General features: G+C 32.6%; 1 protein-coding gene and 1 long non-coding RNA gene across 2 annotated transcripts in view; one reads left to right on the top strand and one right to left on the bottom strand.

Annotated features, from left to right (window-relative positions):
- Nucleotides 1–503: 503 nt before the first annotated feature.
- The window catches only part of LOC125837856 (UDP-glycosyltransferase 92A1-like), a 91,840-nt gene continuing 73,103 nt past the window's right edge, over nt 504–19,240 (bottom strand). Inside the window, exons 2-3 of the mRNA XM_049516924.1 lie at nt 1,167–1,702; nt 504–923 (exon numbers count right to left, since the gene is read on the bottom strand). Coding sequence (XP_049372881.1) covers nt 504–923; nt 1,167–1,702 — 956 coding nt within the window. The remainder of the gene's footprint in view (nt 924–1,166; nt 1,703–19,240) is intronic.
- Nucleotides 10,757–11,457, top strand: LOC125837886 (uncharacterized). The gene is made up of 5 exons (XR_007443543.1): nt 10,757–10,822; nt 10,900–10,942; nt 11,025–11,074; nt 11,241–11,322; nt 11,407–11,457. It is a non-coding gene; the product is annotated as an uncharacterized LOC125837886 (long non-coding RNA).

Below are 19,240 nucleotides of genomic sequence, written 5' to 3'. Positions count from 1 at the left end.
CCAAAATATACCAAAAACCACTTTTAAGCAACCTTATCAAACTCAACAAAAATTTCCAAAAACGATCAACAGGGTCATTACATATAGATATATCTGACTTGAAATCTTATATGAAATTATGAATTAGTAAGATAATGTGTAATTATTTCAAACTAAATGATGAATTAGTAAATATGATAGGAATATTTGTGTAATTAGGTATTATTTTTCATTTTTTATCAGATTACATATCAATCTTTATTACATAGAGTTATTTGTGATTAGTTTTTCTAATATCATATCCCCTTTCGCTTCCATAAATCAAACTAAAGCCGATGGAAAAAACGATTAGGGTGAAGGAGGAAAAAAACTCACACTCATATACACAAACACATATTTATATTAAAATATACACAAAAGCACATACTTATGTTATTTTCTACATTAAACAAAGTGCTTTAATCATATATTCTCTCTTTGTTGTTTAATTCTTATGATTAACACCATGTAGAAGAATGGTCTTCTCAACTATTACCATTAATCCTTCCATCATTTGATAATTTGTTCATGGACAAAGCTGCATTAAGAAACTCATCCATTGCTCTAATAGATGACCCTTTTAAATCTTCATCATCTATAATAGCATTATTTATCATTTCTTTAACTTCACAAGCTTTCCTTCTAATTTCATTCCCTTTCTCATTTACGCCCATAACAACATCAATTTTCTCCAATATATCCTCATGCTTAACTTGAGAATTATTCCCTCTAGCTACCTCAACACATACACCAACATCTTGTTCCAAGAACTTTGCATTGTAAAATTGCTCTGCTGCAATAGGCCAACCTAGAAGTGGCACTCCATTTTCAAGTGATTCCAACACTGAGTTCCATCCACAATGTGTCAAGAAAGCTCCAATTGATTTGTGTGCCAAGATTTCAACCTGTTGTAACCAAAAAAAATAAAAATTAACGTAAGCTTTTAGATAATATGGTTACACACTTATCTGATATTTAGACAAACAAGAGGTCTCGGATTCAAATCTCATAGCAATTTGAAAAGAAAAAGCTTGGCCCCACAAAAAGAATCAGACCTACATGTGAGATGGCATTTTGAGATATTAAATAATTAAAAGTGTGGATGAAGTTTCTAACAATTTAAACTTTCAGATAAAATGGTTACAAACCTGAGGAGCCCATTTTGGCACTATAAGTCCCCTATTTTGATCCTCGAAAACACGTTGAACAAACCCCTCAGGAAGCCACTCCTCTCCTCTGAATTCCATGTTTATGTCAAAACCCAAAGGAGGCCTAACAGCCCATATGAAGTTTACTCTACTTGCATTATCCAAGGCTTTTGCCAATTCCATCATTTGTGATGTTGATATTCTGTTCTGAGAGCCAAAAGAAATGTAAAGTACTGATTCTTCTTCTTTTTCATCAAGAAATTTGATGAACTTCTCTGTTTCTTCACCTGTTTCATTGCCAACTCTTTGTTTATTACTTACTGGCCAAGGTATTGGTCCTATTGCCCAAACAGGTATTCCTAATTTTCGACGAAAATATGTTAATCCAAGCTTGTCTAGACCTTCAATTGTATTGAAAAGAATCCCATCAGAGTTAATCCAGTTAGGAAGATTTTTCCAGTTGAAATTTGTGTAAGGATCATTAGAATCAGCTTCTAATAGACTTGGATTCAATTGACTAACATCAAGATTACCACCTTCTTGAAAATCAGGCATAGTAAAAACAAAGTTTTCTGTTTTTTGATGAGGCAAATTTAGCCACATAGAGTAATAACATGCCAAGCCAAAACCACCAGCCCCACTAAAAATGACATGAAAAATTCCAAATTCATGAGCTATATTTGCTGACCATCCAAAAAACATGTCTGATATTACACAAAGTGGCTTTTCAATAAGACTAGATACAAGATTTCTAAATAAAGGTTCAAGAAAAGAGGAGATTGTTATAAAATGCAAGGAAAGTTTAAAAGTAAGTGAATCAGTGTTTTCAGTGTTTGGAGGCAGGCCATGTTCTGAACTATTGAATGGAATTTCAAGAAGAGAAATAGAAGAATTTTGAGGTAGAGATGATTTGAGTTTTTTGATATTGAGAGGTGTATTCACAAAAAATATATTGTAACCTTTTTTTTCTAATTTAAAGGCTAAGGTTAAAAAAGGTATAATGTGGCCTTGTGCCATGAAGGGGAAGAGAAGAATTGTTCCCTTTTTCTTCTCCATTTTTTGGTTCTTTTTTCTACTAGAGAGAAAAAATAAAGTCAAGAAAGTTAGACATTTATAGAGGGAAAGAGGACAGTGTAAAAGCAATTACTTTTTTGTAAAATTATTCTTCTATGATAAATAAGAATAGATCTTCTAAGATTGTCATAATAAACAAATTTTGACCAAATAATTTAAAATTTTAATACACCACATATGACAAAGAGTATAATGTAAATATTTACTTTTATCATTAAAAGATTTTATTCACTTCAATGGAATATATTACACTATTAGATATGCTTAAAATTACTTTTTATATAATAGATATGGACCGTCCTTCAACTTCCTTATGTATTTTATTTCTTTATATTTTAAATCATGTTAGTAAAATTTTTGACTCCGCAATTAATGATGACAAAGTCCAATATTTAGTATTATAAAAAGTAACAGAAATCAAAGGAGAAAAACTACAAAAAGTAATAATATTACTACTAGTATTCATATTATAAAAAGAAGAAGCTAAGCAATCGATTTAAAAGTTTTTAAAAAATGTTAAAAGTAATTGTTATCGAGAGGCTTAGAGTCCATTTTGATTGACTTAACAAATAGTTTTTAAGTCAAAAATAAAAAAATCAAATTTAAATGACTTTTAAGTCAAAAATAAAAAGTCAAATTCAAATGATTTTTAAGTCAAAAAATAAAAAAGCATGGGAGACCTACTTTTGGTTTTTGACTTATTTTAAGTCATTTTAAATTTATTTTAAGTTACTTTTTACCTTGTCAAACACTTACTAACTTATTTTAAATTATTTTTGACTTATTTTAAGTTATTTTTATATTTATCAAACACTTCCAAAAGTAAAAAACGAACTTAAAATAGATTTTACTATACTTGTAACTTAAAAGTCAATCCAGAAACCTCTCTTTATCACATTTTTATAATCATAACACAACCTTTAAAAAAAAACTTTTCTTCTAAATCTTTTGATTTTTCCACGATTGTCAAGACTCCAGAGAATATTTTAAATATTTTTAATAATTTGAATATTTAAATTTTAAAGACATAAAAACCACTTTACATGATGAATCGAGTTACTTTATTTATTCCTTACAATTAAGTTAATTAGTGGAATTGTATAGTGCACAAATGTAAGAATACAATATTTTTCTAAAATGTGTAAAACATGTAGATCATTGACTATTTCACTATTCTCAAGAGAATTGCTAGAGCTCAATTTGCTACTCTACTTAACAAACTCTTTATAAAAAGGATAATTAAGATTTAAACAAAGATGATAACTTTTGCCTGTTGGGGATATTTTACGAACATTTCCATGTCTTGTATTATTTTCAAATAATGAATTGAATTCCAAGATACAACAATTTAATATACTATATATATATATATATATATATATATATATATATATATATTAAGGCAATTGTGGAAATGAGGGCAGGACTTGATTATTATTTTCAGTTTTTTTATTGTTGGAGACTTGGTTCCAATATGATTATTTTCAAATTTTTTATATTTAAAAAAAATAAATCAAACTACATTTTTTTGTTTGAAACATCTTTAGGAATGTTTTAAATAGAGCAACTTTCACATATAGCAAACAAAAAAATCATGTTTGTATGCTATAACAAAGGTTGCATAATTGCGCTCCATAGCAAACAGATATATGTATAATTCGCTATACATATACAATTGAAAGCTATGTCTATTTCGCTATACATATATACAAAAAGAAGCAATTGTATAATTCGTTGGCTCCTCTTCAGATTTGTATAATTTTGTTGGCTGGCCATTTGTATAAATTGTTGTTAGCCTCTCATTTGTATAAATCGTTGACAAAAATATTTGTATATATTTGTATAATCTGTGTTTGTATAAAACGAGAAAGAGAGAAAGGCAAAAGAGAACTAGGCAAGGGAATATTTGTATTGTATAATTATAAGTGTATAAGACGAATATATATGTATTTGCATGTGTATATACAATTTCTTTCGCTTTATACAAACATAAATTATACATTATACAAACATAAATTTTACATTATATTGTATAATATGTGTTTGTATAAAACGAGAAAGAGAGAAAGGCAAAAGAGAACTGGGCAGGGGAATATTTTTATTGTATAATTATAAGTGTATAGGACGAATATATATATGTATTTGCATGTGTATATACAATTTTCTTTCGCTTTATACAAACAAAAACACAATTTATACAATTATGTTGTATAAAGCGAGAGAGGCGAGCACAGAAGGAGCGAGTGAGAAAGGGAGAGTGGCGAGCGAGAATTTGGAGGGAGAGAGGCGACTGACAAACGTTTGCTACGGGGCACAATTAAATCAAACAGTAGCTACTCCATTTATTTTAGATTATAAGTTTGTCATTCTGTACAATTATCCCTTTTAATATCATGTGAGAAAATTCAACACAAACACAATATTGTAGCCGTGTAACTATAATTTTATGAGTTTACATATGCATAGTCAATATTTTTTTTCAGTAGTGTTTATACACTTTTATATATTATGGTATAATATAATATGGATACACCATAACTAATGTATCTACTTTGTATAAAAGTATATTAAAATATATCTATCTTAAATAAACATGTATAGTAATGTATAAAAGTGTATAAATATCACTAGCTATACTGACGAACTTGATCTTCTATGATTTTCAGTTTCAATTCTTGTTTAAAATCAATCCAAATTTCCACCAAACAACGTTAAATTTGTAGTCTGACGAACATGATCTTCTACGAACTTTGAAGATTTTAACAGTGGAGACAATCTAATTTCTTACCAAATGGGATAATGTTGGATAAGAAAGGAAGAATTGGGCTAAATGGTGATGCAATAACTCTCTAATGAACATAGGGTGTAACAATTTGTTTAAACATTAATTTATTTGAATTTATGATTAGCGGCTATTTATTGATTGAATCTAGAGATGCCAAACCTATTTTCAATTTTTCTCTAGTTAATTCTTGTCCTTGATAAATTATTTTGTTCTTATTCATTTTCATCTAATATATATGAGGATGCTTAAATAATGACTTATTGATTTAATTGTATTTATTAATCTCACAAATAGTTAAATATTGACTTATTTGATTTGATGATAATTGAACATTAATATATTAATTTTATTAATATTTAATTAACATTTTTTCTTAAAGTAATATTGACTTCTTTCTCCCTTTCTCTTACATTCAAAATACTAGGAAAAAAATCAGACAATGAAGAACTAAAAAGAAGATGTTTGAAACATTAATGAGAAGTTTCAAACATCGTTAGAGATGTTTCAAATATTCTGATAAATTATTACACATCTGGTAGGATATTTGAAAATTCTTAGCAACAATTTAAATTCAAAATCAACTCCAAAAAATTTTAAGTTTTTGTGTTCAAACTCCAAATACTATTCCCAACAATTTTAAATAACGCCCATTTTAGAATAATGTAAAAATCAGATTTTTAAAACTTCAAAGTTAGTTCAACAACAATGTAAGCTAAGAAGTACGGTTCGTATGTTGATGCACGACCCATAAATCCACCTTCCAATGGACCTCTATTTTTTCTTTTCAATTCCCTGTATTACACTCCTATTTTTTTTTTTTTTTTTTTGAAGTCCTACATTACAACACACGTTAAAAACCAAACAAGAAAATCAAAAAAATTGGGTTGCCTCCCAAGTAGCACTTGATTTAATGTTGCAGCACGATGTAGGTACTACGTCAATGTGGTAACTATAGGTTGCATTGTATGCTCTTGGCAGCTCCATTTGCTTACCAATATTGAAAGTCACTATCACGATCCAAGCCGACGTGATTGACACACATACTAATAGATAACCATATCTTATTACCTAAAACATGGTATAACTAATCAATAATCATATTTAAAAAGCATTAAGGCAAGAATTAAGAGTTTCAAACATAATAAATAAGAAGTACGGAAAGTCTAAACTATTACATCCCCGAAATTCGAAAGTCTTTGTACATGAGTCTAACTCAAATGTCTAAGAATGGTCATGAAACTAGCTAGATAAATAAATAAACAATGTCTGGAGAGAGTAGACATTGATCATTTGAGCTTGATTGGGAGTAGCTCACCCTTAGATCTAGAGTACTGTAGCTGCAATAAATGTGAGGTCATGTGGACGATTCTAGATCACAATCTGCACTAAAAAGTGTAGGAATAGTATCAGTACAAACACTAGACTAGTCGGCACCACAAGCCGACTAAGATTTGTAAAAATGTATATAAGGGCAAGTCATAAAATATGTAGACACGAACGATCAAGAAGTCAACACCAAGCATATAGATAGCCTCATTCCGAACATATCAAGGTCAATTGCTGGAAAAATAAGTCCCCGCAATAAATATAATGAACCACAAAAACTCTACACATGAATATGAGCAAATCACATAAAATCATTGAAAACTTTTCCATACCGATATATCAGTATCGGCGCGACACCTGATTTATCACTCATACTACTGATCCAACACATATAACCACTCGTCCATAATCTCACACCAAACTCGAGTCACTCATCATCAAAATAGAATATTGTAAAATCTCGCACCTAGAAACGACTATAAAGAGTTTAAAATAGGAAAATATTAATTTTTGGAAAGAATAAGGAAATATGGAAATTGTCTAAGTTAAGAAAGTGAGTTATGACCATTTTCAAACGGCCATAACTCCTAGATCAGGAGAATATAGGAGCATATATTGATATGGTTGGAAATACCTTGGAGATATCTTTCCAACGCCGCCGAGATTGCACGATTTCGACATCGTATGAGTGAGATATGCCTTTCGGAAGTTGGGTTGTTGGATTGAGGAAAGTCCCAATCCGGTTTTAGGGAAGGGCAAAGTAGTCTTTTCTCTAATTAATTTCCTAATTTGATTTAAGGGATTTATTGGGGTAAAAACATGACTTAGTCAGTTTGGAGAATTGAGAAATATGCTTAGGGCTTAGAGAAGAGAGAAGAGAATAGAAAGAAAGGGAGAAAAAGGCAAGAATTCGTCAAGATCATCCAAGCTTGCGAGTGAATTTCGTCGGGGGTGATCCCTATTAAGGTATGTGAGATCTTTTAGTGATGGGTTAGTTCACCCACACACCAACTTGTTTCAATTCAACGATTTTGAGTTGTTTACATGTAAAAAGGTGAAGTTCTTGAAGGATATTGTTAAGCTCTTGATTGATTGTGTTGTTGAAGTTTCTTGTTGATTTGATTCGTGTTTTCGGGTGGATTTTCGAGTTAGATTTTTTGTAAGTTGAGAGTACCAATGACCCTAAAGTGCTTGGGAAAGGAACTAGGGAAGATTGGAGGGTTTAGAGATGAAAAACAAAGGAGAAAAGTTGGAATTTTCTGGGTAAAGGGGTGGGGCTCCGCGCCAGCCAGCGCGCCCCAAAGTTGTGTCTGACGTTTTGGCCTTGGGGCGCCGCGCCAGCCAGCGCTCCCCAGTATGTTCTCTGAGGTTTGGGGCCTGGCGCCCCACGCCTCTCAGAGGTCCAAGGACGCACTGTTCACCCCATTCCTCCCCCATCTATTCGTACTAGTTTCTAAGTGATGTACCTACATTTTCTAGTTCATTCCAACACTCTTAAGGTACATCTAAACATCATGAAATCATCCATAAACATGAGATCATGAACCTTGAATCAATAATTCAATTCAAGGAAAGTTAAGATCAAAGTCAAAGAAGTTAAGAGTCAAGTCTAGAAGTTAAGAAGCAAGTCAAAGTAAAGTTTCTTAAAGTTTTCAGGAGTCTTTAATAAACGTTTAAACTTCATTTTAGGCTCAAGTTTCAAGTTAAGAAAAGAGTAAAGAGTTGAGTTCATTTCTCAAAAAGCTATAAGGGGACTAAGTATTCCTAAGGAGTTTATAAATGTTTTCACATTTGAGCAAGAAAGGGAACATCGATTCCAAGAGAGCTTTTAAGCTAAGTTTTGAGTAATTATCTCAAACCAAAGCAAGAGTTTTGTTTTTACAAACATATGAGCTAAGTATATTTTGGAAGTAGTATTGAGCACCAATATGGGGATGCGAGTTCATATTAACTCAAGTCTCCATAAACCATGTAGCAATCATGGTTAGTAAATGATCATACTTTTTAGATGACTCCTTAAGATGCTTTTAACATAGACTAGTGGATCCACTAAGTTAAGCGTTCTATATGAAGACAAAGTATAGGACAGTTCTGGTAGCGTGGGCAAGGCGTTGTATCACCACTTAGGCTCATAGTGGTGGTTATCGGTTAGAGAATCTCCCACAAAAGTTATATTACTTTTATATTTAAGTAAAGTTGAGTTTGTTATTGCTTTATCTTTAACGAATTAAGTTGTTTACACTGTTTTACAAGCTCTATATATATTGCATGTGTCTTATTGCTTTATATTGAGTTCAGTTATTCATGAGTTAAACAGAGCCAAGGTAAGTGTTCCTTTGTACTCCTTTCAAGCTTAAGTTGTTGTTTAGCATTCCAACTCGCATACTCATATATTCAATGTATTGATGTCAGTTGGCCTGCATCTTATTATGATGTAGACACAGATAACCATGATCAGCATCCAGCGCGCCGTTGATCCAGTTGAGCACTCCAGATTCAGTGGTGAGCCTCCTTGCTTTCCGGAGGACTCTGTTATTTTGCTTTCCTAGTTTTGTTTTATTAGGATGTTGTGGGGTCTTTCCCAACATCCATCTCAGGATTATAGAGGCTTCATAGACAGTCAGACAGTTAGTTTTGAGTCTCTCAGTTATGTATTTGCAGATACTTTGTTTTGAGACATAAGTTGCTATTTTGGCTAAGATGTTATCATTTAAACTATTATTTGAGTTTATTTTGTTGAGTTAAGTAAGCCAGGCCAAGGGTTTGCTTGGGGCCAACAATGGTCTTCGAGTGCCGGCCACGTCTAGGGTGTAGTCTCGGGGTGTGACAAATATGTATTCTTATTTTCAACATATCTCAGTATGCTCTCAACTCAATTATCTCTCATAACAGCACAATACACAATATAAATCACAAATGCACATCATAAATATAAGTCATAAAAGACAATTTTATAAAATCCACAATTTATTTATACAATCATTATCATCCCAATAAGACTCACATCACATAAGAAGAACTAATCAAAGTCTAACTCCAGGTAAATTATATGCTACCTCAACCAAAGAACTTGAATCAAACAAGCTCATGTGATCCTTTTTTCTTAAAGTCTCTGGATGCTCCAAGTCTAGAACATATAAATATAAGAATATTCAATCATCTTCTTTTCAAACAATAGTCTTGGACATTTTAACCCACTTAATTTTTATCCATTATCAAGGTCTAATTCGTGGAGTTTCTACACATTCACCCCTTGGGAGCAGTTTGTATGCCCAATGAATCTTAAAGTTTTCAGATAACTCTAGTTAAAGGGAATAACCATGAACCATCAATCAAAAATCATCAATGGATTAAAAATACAATAGTAAAATTTAACAATAAGAAGTTTGTATTAAAAAAATTTTTAATTCATAGACTTTGGGGTAAAAACCCTAACTTTGATCTTACTAACTCAAATAAGATTCTGCCGCCCTTGACTGACTTTCTATTTGATTGTACCGAAAGGTCAATGAATTGAGATTGTTTTGTTGTTTCTTTTCAAAACTGATTGTACCGAAAGGTCAATGAATTGAGATTGTTTTATTGTTTCTTTTCAAAACTAATAGTGGCCCTCAATTCAAATTTGAGATGACTTAAAGTTAAAATATCACTCTTTTGAAAAAAATCTATTGTTTCTCTTTGAAAATTGAAGCATTATCCAAGTTGCCTAAATCATAAACAACATAATATCACTCAGAGTTAGAAGATAATATTAGCAAAATGACTTTATTACTAATAAAATTGGAAAAAGTTGATCAATAATATGATATGTTAAACAAGATGAAAGAGAAGGAACTTTAGTTATGCTTTAATTTATCAAACAAGACCTTATGGAGTGTTGAATAGTTAATTTTTTCCCTCCTTTTTTTTTCACTATGTAAAGTAAGAATAATTATTCTTATCTTACCTTTTTATTTTATTTTTATCTAACCTTATTAAGTTTGATTTTTGCAGATGAATTTGATAGCCAAGCTAGATAAACCTTATATTATTGAGTACAAGGATGCATGGGTAGAGAAGGTATATATATTTATACGATTAACAAAATTTTCTATAAGGACTTAATATTCTTTTATTTAGTACACATATTCATGTAGAATGCTAAAAAATATTTATGTGATGTTATACATAAATTAGGACTCCTTTGTCTGCATTGTTACAAGCTATTGTGAATGTGGAGACATGTAAGTTTCCTAAACATGCCTAAATTAGCACTAATTTATCTTAATCAATAATAATGATGTATTTCTTGATAGATTTTGTACTTGTTTTCAGGGCTAATATGATTAGAAAAGCCAGAGGAACATTTTTCCCTGAAGACGTAAGAAAAATAAGAATAAATTTCCAACAAAACACAAAACGGATTTTGATTCAGTTGTTACTGGCTCTCGATTACGTTCACTCGAATCGTGTTCTTCACAGAGATCTTAAAGTATGACCTTTTTTTATAAAAGAATTGTAGTGTTTTGGAGTAACTCATACGAATAGTTTTCATTTGCTTTGCCCCAGTGCTCTAACATTTTCCTTACCAAAGACGACGAAATCAGACTTGGTAAGAAGAGTAAATAGTCCATATAGTAAATGTTTATTTGCTGCAAATTTTGTGTTGCTTATGATACTTGTTATGTCTGTAGGTGACTTTGGATTAGCCAAACTGTTGAATAAAGATGATCTCGCCTCTTCGGTAATAAACCCTCCCTCATTGCATTGCAATGTTCTTGTTCATTTTATACATCTCAATCATTTCTTTCCAAATTAGTACTAATATTTTGGGACATCTCAAAATAAAATGTCACATAAATTGAAGCAGAGGGAATACAACTCTTATTTGGTTGTTCAATGTGATGTAGATTGTGGGTACTCCAACATATATGTGTCCTGAGCTTCTAGCAGATATACCTTATGGATATTAATCAGACATATGGTCTCTAGGTAAATCATCATCTTCAACTTATAAAAAGTGCAATTTTTGCATTCTCAATTGATCAACATTGATTATAATGGTTTGCTTCTCAGGTTGTTGTATGTTTGAAATTTCTGCCCATCAAGCTGCATTTCGTGCTACGGTTAGTCATTAAACTTTACATACTATAACAACTATAATGTGTTACGTTTTGTGACCATATGTGAAATTAACTCGAAAAACAGGATATGGCTGGGCTAATCAACAAAATAAACAGATCTACTATATCTCCACTTCCAACCATATATTCTTCTACATGGTAAGACGATACATCAATTTCTCATTTCCACAGTACGTTATTGTGACTGTTTCATCAATTTCTTATATTGATTTGTTCGTTCCAGGAAACGATTGATTAAAAGCATGCTAAGAAAAAGCCCAGAACATAGACCTACGATACGTGTTACTACTTACATTTTGTTGTATGTATGTTGCATACATATTTACTGATTCATTACTTCTTGCATCTGAATATATATTAGGCTGCAGAGTTGTTAAGGCATCCACATTTACAACCATATCTTGCTAAATATCAGAACTTGTCACCAGCATTTGTTCAAGTATGTTCTAAGAGGAACCAAAACAGAATATTCCTGATCAAACTCGCGAGAATTCAACTTCCAACGATATTAGACAAGCAAAACAACACGAGAACGTTGTTGCAGTTGATGTAGTTGTTCATGAATTCAAAGGTAATACGTGTAACATTGAAAAAATTAACGTTCAGACAAAGAAAAATGGAAATTTGGGCATATCCGTCAAGAAAAGTGAAAGCACAAATTCCATAAGCTCTACAAGAAGTACCTTAACTGATAATACTATTGAAGGTACAATTCAGAAGATTGAATGGCCAACTAAGGACAAGAAAGGTACACAATGCGTTTTTTAGAAATCAGGAATACCAAAACCATATGTTGAAGTTACTTCAAATGCCAATAAAGTTAGAGCAAAAGCCATTGATCATCTAAGTACTAATCAGCATACAGAAAAACGCGATGATCACAAACGAGCATCGAGTGATACTTCAGTAATAAGCAATGGAAGGGAAGAAGCATTAGAGTCATTACTTGAACTTTGTGCAGAGTTACTTAAGCATAAAAAGCTAGAGGAATTAGCTGGTGTGCTAAAACCATTTGGTGAAGAAGTTGTTTCTTCTAGAGAAACAGCAATATGGTTGACAAAAGGATTAATGAATCTTCAAAATCCAAAGTGAAGAAGCTTAGAGTGCCTCCTAGGTTGTTGAGATTTTTTTTGTAATATAATAGCATTGGCTTTTTTTATTATTTAATCTTGTATGCATGAAGATAATGAACATTTTATTACTTTTAAAAAATTAGTTTATTTAGTTGGGTGACTTGCTGAGTAAGTTATCAATAGTTGAGTGATTTTTTAAGTGAAATATCAATAGTTGAGTGACTTTTTAAGTGAACTATTCAAAGTTGAGTAACCATCTGAAATATTATTAGTCGTGAGCTCACAAGTCACAAGCTTCAAAAGTGTCTTGAAAAAAATAAAGAGTTAAATATTTCAGATAGAGAAAGTAATTGTCGAGTTTAATGTACCAAAGAAAGAGTATTAATCTAACATTAATTTTGAATAAGTTAATTAATTAAATGAATATAAATAAGTGTAAAATGAGGATGTTCATTATCTGATAAAAAAAGATATTTCAATCTATTTCTTTTTCTAAGAACAATATCTTTTCAGTGAATAAAAAAAAAAAAAATTACGACTGACACAAAAAATAAGATATATAACATACCAAAAAGTACTATATAATATATTACATCAATTTGTAGAAAAATAATAATACTTCTGTTGTTTTTATACGAACCAAAAAGTACTCTATAATATACCACATCAATTTATAGAAAAAATAATAATCCTTCTGTGTTTTTTATACGAAGATGTTTGGGTAATATGGAGTTTAAGAAAGAAAGATAGACTTTTGATTAATTGATTATACAATACAATATATACTCCCTCCGTCCCTTTTTAGTTGTCCACTTTAGAAATGGCACACAGATTAAGGCAACAATGATTAGCACAGTGAAGTTACAATTTTACCCTTATGACAACTTTTCACTTCAAAATTACAACCACTTATTTGAATTCAAGTGAAATAAATTGGAGAGAAACAACATACACTTTTACAATTTTTAAGAAGTGTAAATAAGGGTATAATAGGAAAAAAATTGTTGTCCTTTCTTGATTTGTCAAAATGGACAACTAAATAGGGACAACTAAAAAAGGAAATATGGACAAGTAATTAGGGACGGAGGGAGTAACATTGTAATGACCAATTTTTCATTCCTAAAAAGTAGCAATCAAGACAAGAAAATTAGTGACAAGTAATAGTGTAATACTATTTAATTTCAATGGTTTATGCGGGGTTACAATTCTTATAAAATTTAATATAAAAATATGTAAACCTCTTATTGTTTTTTCCACGACCATCAACTCAAAAGATTTGGTTTGTTCTTAAATCGATGAAGTACTTTTTGGAATTTTACCACAAACACGGAGCCGAGCTTTGATCACAACCCTGGAGGCACAGAAAATTGTAGCTTGTCACGTGAGGACGAAGACTTCTTTGTATACGGAAGACTTGTGGATCACCACTGAAGAGGAGAGTTTTCCTATTATTTATCCTTTTTCTTTTTTTGGTTGTATGGAGACCTCTTTACATAGGCACGAGTTAAGGCTTGAGGTATTTTGGTATCCAAGTAATTCTAGTGGATCTTGGGTTTGAAGAGCATGGATTGGGCTCATCTTGTTAAGTTAACAGACTGACCCAAATGTAATTGGACTTCAATTAAGTCATATAATTTTTTATTAATAACTAATCTAACTTATTAACCAATAACTTGACTTGATGGACATATTGGGAATTTAAGATTTAATTCAAAATTTAATATGAATTTATTTAATAAAATTTTCAATGTTTACATATGCCCAAAAATTCTTCAAATTAAAAATCGGTTCGATTTAAATTTTTTTCAACTTAATCGGAATAGTACGCGCATACCCCTAATAAAGGCTAAGGCAATGTGATTCCAGAAGTTATTATAATTTATTTCTATTTATTTTTATTATGTTGACACAAAACTATTACATAATGAAATTCATACAATGAAAAAAAAGTAATAGATTCATATGAAGTTAAACGTCATAATTAGTAAGAATATCAACACACTCCTTATATTTTATATTAGTTGAATTTGTGAGGCAGTGCACACTTATTAAGACATCTAAGAACATAATTTAAACCGTAATTTCCACTATTGTCCTTTGTGAAATCAATAATGTAACTTTGTAAGTTGATAAGGTTCAAAGGGACACTTGAAAGAAATAAGAATACTTATGTGGAATTATCAAAATCAAATCAAATTTATGAACAACAAAGGACTACTCTATACCTTCACCTCTCAATTGAATCCGACCAAATAACAATAACCTGAACTCAATCAAAAATGAGAAAACCAATTGAATCCACTAAGAGGGTAACTCGATGATTGATTAAACTAGAAGAAATTAACACAAGCAATATCGGGAATCCACCTTAATCACTCAACTACAATTACCAACTATGAACTACACTAATGCTAGGTTTCACCTAGAAACTACAAGCTTCAAAGCTCTCAAATATTCAATTCATCATAATCTTCATAATCTAACTTCTAAAATGAAAAAGACTACTATTTATACTAAGAAAATAAACAAGACACTTTCATTATAATTTTACCCTTATACTACCTAAATCCATCATCAATCTAACAATAACTAGCCACATGTTCAACCACCCAGACTTCGTATGTGAAGGCCTATACATGCAATCTCCGACAATCCATAAGATATAATGTAAGTGAAGACAAGCCTGAATACTTAGTTAAAAAGATCTAGCTTATCTGGGCACCAAACAACTGCTAATGAATTTCGGACAAAAGTTTTTGTCTTGGTGAGAGCAAATCGTGATGAAAGAGGATCACAATTCATTGGATTTTTACCTTCTTTGCGCTGAAATCTCTTCACTTCATTGCTCCCAGGATACTAGTGTCTTAGGGGAGTTTTTGGGGTAGCCCCCATTTGTTTTTCTCCTAGAAAGTTGAGAAAAAATAAATAAAAGACATCGTATTTAATTAATTAGGTTCTCATTCCATCAACTTGATATAGAGTCCATGAAGGCACTATATCATTCAATGATTTTTATTTTTCAACTTGTGATAAGATTTTCTCTCTCTATCAACTAATTTATTAGGGTCAGAAAGATCCCCAAATTTTAATCATACTCTGATGAAGACTTGGATGTCCGAAGGTGTAACAATCTGATTCCATCGTTATGGAAAAGCCAATGCGGAAAATTTTTGGGCCTGAAAACGTTTTGGTAGTAACTTGAAATTTCCCAACCTGATCCAGATTTGGATGAAATCGGAGCCACTAAGGTCAAGGGAAATTTGGTAACAAATGGAAGATCCAATTATGATTTTGATCACATGAGTAGATAGCTAAGACGTTAAGGAACCCGTATGACTTGACGAAATCGAATTCGGGCGAGTAGAACTCTCGAAACTGATCTTAGCGTGAACGAGTATTTTTTGAGTGTCATGGGTTGAAGGTGTGTTGTGAATTGGGATTTTGAAACTCTTAATTTAGCTCTTTGTTTCCGTGCAAGCCGCTAGGACAAGATTATTCCCGCCAGGGCGGGTCCGCTGTAGCGGGGTGAGTACCGATGTAGCGGGGTCAGACACGACTTAAGTCGGAAATATACCCCAAAAATGTTTTATTCTGCACTTTTCGACTTTGAGAGCTAGGAGACGATCCCAGGTGCTTTCTTGGCACCATTCTTAAGGCTAAAGGTAAGGTTTTAGCTCCCCGAACCCATTTTCGATCCGTAGAATGTAATCTAATGGGTAACTATCGATGGGGGAGGGTTTTGATCTGGGAATCATGGTGGAAAAAGCCCTAATTTGGATATTGGGATCATGGGTTTGATCTAGGGTTGATAGGATTGTTGGTAATTCGGGTAATTAGTTATTGTTTATTGATTCCCGTGTTATATTAATTGTTTATAGACCATGAACAAACGGAATGAATCCGAAAAGCGAAGAATCAAGTTTCTTAGGGGATTCAACCTTGTTTCGAAGTAGGTGATGGTTGTGATTCCATGTGGTGTGATGTATGCTTGTTCTTGCTTCATTATAATACATGTATGTATGCGAATGTTGCATTATTGATCACACTAATTGTAAATGAGGATAGATGAATAATGAATGTCATGAACCATGACTTGATTGTATGATTAAGAGAGTGTACTTTGTGATTGTGATTGTAGCTTGTTGAATGGATCGGGTGTTGCGTTCCAACACACTAACTTGGATTGGTTGCCATGTTTCGGCATAAATATGGGATCGGTTGCCATGTTCTGGCATAAACATTGGATCGGGTACCACGTACCAGTATGCTAACAATTTGGGTGTGGGTTCCATGAGAGGACCATTGAATTGTGTTGTGTATCTACTTGTGATGATTACGTTCATATCTAATGATAATTGGAAGACTGTATGTTGCTCTAAAATGATAACCAATGTGTATTATTGAGAACGTGAAATGCTACATTGTCCTGAAAAGATTACTAATATTGTATATGTTCGGTATATGCTTGTTTTATAATGTTGTGGTTACTTGCATGTGTTTCACTTATTGGGATAGCCGCGTGATCCTATCAGTACACTGTGATTGTGTACTGATACTGGACTTGCTCTTTCTTTGTTGAGTATAGGGCATCTTTCGGCGGCTTGATGAGTCCACAAATTGGACTCATTTAGGGCTATATTTTAATAGAATTTGTGTCCTCAAATGCTTATTTTATCTCAATATCTGATGAAAAACCTTAAGTCTCAGGTATTTGAAGGTTGAAGGAGAGCATGGACACTACTTCGCAAAAAGGAATGAGAAGGCTGAAAAGAACGAAGAAAATGAAGGCATGAGGATCATCGAGTCCACTTGGCGAGTCGCCGAAGGGTCTCACTTCACCTTTTGTTCCAGTGTGCTGAGCCCTGAAGGAAAGGATCAGGTCGACGAAAAAAGGGAGCAATCGTCGCATCGCTGAGATGTTTCGCGAGGCAGTACTATGTCGCCTAATGACCCAGAGCACGACGATGAACTACATCAAAGGGTGAATCGCCGAGTTGATCGGCGATTTCGACTGATGTCGCCGAATGGTCCGCTACAACACAGATTTCTTTAAAACTATAAATACTCGTAGAGAGTTTTAGCTTAGTATCAGAGATTTTTGGTGTGAAACAATTAATATAATTTTAGAACTTTTTATTTTTGCTCTGAGTTTGAGAGAGTTTTGAAACTTGAAGAAAAAGAGGGTTTCATCTTCAAGGATTTGGACTTGGGTCTCTTGGATTCTTCATTCTTGTCATGTAACAAGATTCAAATCTTCATACCCATTTGAATGCAAACTCATTTAGGTATAAATTTTTATCTCTTGATTTGTGGCTAAAACCCTCAATTTTTGGGGTGTGATTTAGCGAATATGGGTTAAGATTGTTGTTGGGTCTTACTTGATGATAGATTAAATGTAGTTTAATGGTGATTTTGTCTAGTAGTTGTGGTTGAATTTAACAAATTTGTAGTTGTAAATACAATTTTATTTTTGTGTTTTTGGTTTGCGAGAGAGAGAGAGAGATCGTGAAACCAAGACTACTAGATTGATGGCCTAGGAGTGGGTCGACATGAGGTTCAGCTCGAGAGTGTGAACCCTAGTTCGATATCCTAACACTCAGCTCAAAAGAGTGAGTGGGGTAAGGCGTAGGCTGGTCTTCATACGGCAAGTGAGTGTCCGAGAGAAACCCATTTGAAATGTGGTAAGTTGCTCAAGAGAGAATATATTCCCACATATAGCTTAGCCTAGTCACTATTACTCTATAAATTTTCTATCGAAAGCATGTACCAAATAATTTAATTTAACCTGTATTCCGGTCACATCCCAATAATCCCCTCTCATTACTTAGAAACCCTTATTTATTTTGTTGTTTTTACTTACTAGTGACAAAACCCATATTGTTAATTGACATTCTTGTGTCCCCCTTTTAATTTACAATTTTTTAATCGTTAATGTCTTTAGCTACGACTAGTTAATTTTATTTTTTTATTAATTCTCAAAACTCGACCACAACCCTTGGTTGGGTTATTATATTATTGCATGATCGTAGACACTTGCATCGGAAGTTGTGTTGTTGATTATGCAAAACATCAAAATGGCGCCGCCGCTGGGGAGTGGTATTACTTGAGAATTCTTAGATTAGTAGAATTTTTGTTCTTCTTAGCTGTAGTTTACTTACTCAATCTTTAGTTTTGTTTTGTTAGCTTGATTATATCCAAACAAGGAAAGCAAGCGTGGCGAGCTATACTTGGAAGCCAATGGAGTTTCCTCCTTTAGAAGTAATGGTGTTTCGGAATTGTATCCTCACCTTCAAGCAATTGGAAGGTGAATGAATCCACATGTCATGGGCAAGGTTTAATGAACTGATCAATCAATGTCCAAATCATGACATTCCCAACGTAGCTCTTCTTGACTATTTCTACAGAGGTCTTGGTCCTGGTAACAAAAGGTTGGTCGACCAACTCATTCCAGGAGGCATTGTGAAACAACCATATGTGATAGCAACTCGACTGCTTAATCAAATGGCTGAAACAAACCAAGAAGTAGCAAAAGACTTCATGCTGGCCGCCCTAATGACTCAGATGGATGATCTGGCCAAAAAGATGGTGAAGATTGAAGTCCAGTGTAAGAGGAAGGATAAATACATTCCCCCTCATGAGCGAAGAAGTCTCAAGGACAATGAGGTTAAAACCCTTGAGGGAATGCTCTCTATC

Source organism: Solanum verrucosum, unplaced genomic scaffold, assembly GCF_900185275.1.
Source record: "Solanum verrucosum unplaced genomic scaffold, falcon-dt-bn FXZP01000262.1, whole genome shotgun sequence".
Lineage (NCBI taxonomy): Eukaryota > Viridiplantae > Streptophyta > Magnoliopsida > Solanales > Solanaceae > Solanum > Solanum verrucosum.
Note: the sequence above shows the minus strand (reverse complement) of the source record. Positions and strands in the feature narration are given on the sequence as shown.